Source organism: Galeopterus variegatus, unplaced genomic scaffold (assembly GCF_000696425.1).
Source record: "Galeopterus variegatus unplaced genomic scaffold, G_variegatus-3.0.2 Scaffold19328, whole genome shotgun sequence".
NCBI classification, from domain to species: Eukaryota; Metazoa; Chordata; class Mammalia; order Dermoptera; family Cynocephalidae; genus Galeopterus; species Galeopterus variegatus.
The window spans coordinates 11,249-14,788 of NW_007745439.1; the positions used below are offsets into that span (position 1 = coordinate 11,249).

The window sequence follows — 3,540 nt, forward strand, 5'->3', positions numbered from 1 at the left end:
ATCCCTATATAGGGATCCAAACCCGTGGCCTTGGTGTTATCAGCACCACACTCTCCCAGGTGAGCCACAGGCCGGCCCCAGGATTATTTTTAATTAAGAAAAAATTATGACTCTTAGCTACTTCATCTACTGCTCAGGTGAATAAATTGCTGGCTCTCTCACAATGGCCATGCTGGACTCATTGATAGGGTCTATCTCCAGAATAATTCATTCTTATGGAACTTCTGGTGAGTGGAATTGACTTTGCGATTTTGCCTCATTTACTGACGTTAGAACCCTCCACTCTACCTACCACCCTTAATAAGTGGCTGGTCTGTGAGGCTTAAATCAAAGAACATGCTGTCAGCCTGCAGGGGTTAATTCACTTTCAGGATTTTTAATCCCAAAATGATTATCTGTTATTTAAAATTTTTCAGGGCTCTTTCCCCTTCTCTCAGTTGCTATGTATTTAAAGATTTCAAATACATTTGAGTATTAACCTAAACAAAACTTAATTAGAAAGTTAAGTTTGCTAGAAGAACATATACTGAGTATAGTTCATAGAAAAAAAAGTTCATAGAAAAAGATAAATGTGATTTGGATTCTACTTCAGAAGAAAATCCATATTAATTGCCCTTGACAGGAATTTTTGTTTTTAACACTATCTTTTTTTATTATTTTTTCTTGGTAGCTCTGACAGTTCCCCTTTGTGTTTTGTGGGAAACTGGTTTACTTCTCATGTGGTGACACCCCTTACCAAAGTTGTGTTTTAATTAATTATCTTCTACCAAATTTAATTTAATTGTAAACTTATTTTCAGTTGGATGCCAGATCAAGATTCAGAGGAAGAAAAGGATATTGATACCATTATGTTGAAACCAAGATGAAAACAACAAAGGATTTCCTCTGGTTATTAACACAGAGAAGCCAAAATAGGAAATGTACTTTTTGCTAAATCTGGGTGTTTGGACCAGTTTTTCTCTCTGTGGAATACTAGAGAAAACGGATGAGTTCTGTTTTTGAGTGTGTATAAAGTAAATGACTCTGTTGATCTAAGTTTTTAGAAGAACAATTCAATTGAACAATTATGGGCTGAGAGCATAATGTGTTTTGAGAATTGTTCTTTAGAACAAAGAATGGAAAGATTGTTATTTTCAAACATGACTCTTCAACCAAATTAGTTCCTACATCCTGAAGGCCACTGATGTGACCAACATGTAACATGGAGCCTGTCAGAAGATGGGAAAGTTTAGGAAAAAACTTTAATTCAATCTGTCCTATTTAGTTCTAAAACAATGTTTGATTCCTTGGAGAAGAATTCTTCATTTGCACTGATGGACTGAAGTTACAGCTTCAAAAACTGAATGTCACCCATAGGCATAGCTTGATGCCAAGCCTCAGATGATATTGCCAGAGCTCTTTACCATCTCCTGATTGTTTTCTCTGGCTTTTTTCAGGCTGGTCCTCTCCACGTAATGGACCGGTGTCAACCATAAGCCCACACCCTTAAGATCTCTGATTCAAAAAGGAGAGAGAGAACTTCCTTTTCCAAGATCAAAATCAAATCCTGCCAAAGGACTCTAGTCTTCGCCAGATTGCCTGCCACTGTGTTGGATCAGTCCTGTGGGAAAAAGAGATGGGGGGGGTCTGTGGTCTTGGCCAGGCCTGTGTCATATGCACTGTAATTGATAACTCCCATCAGGATCACACTGGATAAGGAGGATTCGGAGCAAACTGAAACAAACAGATGTTCACTACAGAAAGTAAGAATGGAAAACATGAAGTGGCTGAAAAAGTTTAGCATTATAGTAATTAATTTTATTATCACTTAGAGAACCAAATAGGAATCTAAGTTCCCAACTTTAGATATTGAAGAATTAAGAACCACAGCTTCTTTATATTTCCATAGTTCATTGGAGTTAAAGCAGTCAAGGTATTGTGTAGTTCCCTTGCTTTTTTTAAAGGTTTGCCTAAAGTTGTGAGACTTCCATACCAGCATGGGTTGTTGTAGAATATCACTGAGGTCTGCCACGTGTACTAGTTTTCACCAGGAAAGGGAAAATGATGGATATTTTTCAGTAACTGTTTAAGTGCTACAACTTTCATTAGAAGTAACTTCAATAAGAAACTCTCTAAAATATAGTTTTATAAAACTCCATCTTTTTTTTTTTTTTTTTTTTTTGCTTTATGAGAGCTTTACTGGAAGAAATTCATATAACATAAAATTCACCCTTAAAGTATACAATTCAGTGGTTTTTAGTATATCCACAGAGTTGGGCAACCATAAGCACTACCTAATTCCAGTACATTTTCAACGCTTGAAAAAGAAACCTGTACCCATTAGTGGTCACTACCCATTTCCCACAACCCCTGGCAAAAACTAATCTAATTTTTGTCTTTGTAGATTTGCCTATTCTGCACCTATTATATAAATGAAATTATGTAATATGTGGGCCTTTCGTGGTTGGTTTCTTTCAGTTATGTTGAAATGTTTTTAAGGTACATCCATGTGTGGCATCTATCTGTACTTCATTACTTTCTAATTCCAAATATTCCATAGTACAGATACACCATATTTTATTTATCCATTCATCAGTTGATGGTTGTTGCACTTTGGGGCTGCTATGACTAACACTGAACATTTGTGAACAAGTTTTGCATGGACATATGTTTATTTCTCTTGGGTTTGTACATAAGAGTGGAATTACAAGGTTGTAGGATAACTCCATCTTTAACATTTTGATGAACTGCCAAAGTTTTCCACAGTGATTGAGGATTTCACATTGCCCCCAACAATGGTTGAGGGTTCTAATTTCTCCACATCATCACCAACAGTTGTTACGGTTTGTCTATTTGATTATAGCCATTCTACTGGGTATGAGGTGGTATCTAATTGGGATTTTGATTTGCATTTCCCTAACGATGTTGAGCTTGTTTTCATGTGCTTATCGGCTATTTGTATGTCTTCCTTGGAGAAATGTCTATTCAGGTCCTTAGTCCAGTTTGTAATTGGGTTATCTTTTTATTGTTGAGTTGTAAGAATTCTTTATACATTGTGGATACAAGGTCCCTTAAAGGTAAGTGATNTCTAATTGGGATTTTGATTTGCATTTCCCTAACGATGTTGAGCTTGTTTTCATGTGCTTATCGGCTATTTGTATGTCTTCCTTGGAGAAATGTCTATTCAGGTCCTTAGTCCAGTTTGTAATTGGGTTATCTTTTTATTGTTGAGTTGTAAGAATTCTTTATACATTGTGGATACAAGGTCCCTTAAAGGTAAGTGATTGGCAGATGTGTTATTCCCTTTTTCTTGATGGTGCCCATTGAAACACAGTTTTTAGTTTTGGTGAATTACAATTTATTTTTTCTTTTGATGTATCTAAGAAACCACTGCCTAATCCAAGCTTATGGAAACTTATTCTTCTGTCTTCACCTAAGAGTTTTATAGTTTTACCTCTTACATACAGGTCTATGATTCATTTTAAAAATAATTTCTTACATCTTTTTTTTTTTTTTTCCCTTTTCTGTCTTTTTTACTGACCGGTAACGGGATCGCAACCC

At 35.9% G+C, this 3,540-nt stretch overlaps 1 protein-coding gene across 1 annotated transcript in view; it reads left to right on the forward strand.

Moving 5' to 3' along the window:
• Positions 1 to 2,429, forward strand: part of LOC103583054 (cytochrome c oxidase assembly factor 5-like) — a gene marked incomplete at its 5' end in the record, with an annotated part of 5,438 nt that extends 3,009 nt beyond the window's left edge. The window contains one exon of the mRNA XM_008564473.1: positions 800 to 2,429. Coding sequence (XP_008562695.1) covers positions 800 to 841 — 42 coding nt within the window. The remainder of the gene's footprint in view (positions 1 to 799) is intronic.
• Between the last annotated feature and the right edge of the window lie 1,111 nt (positions 2,430 to 3,540).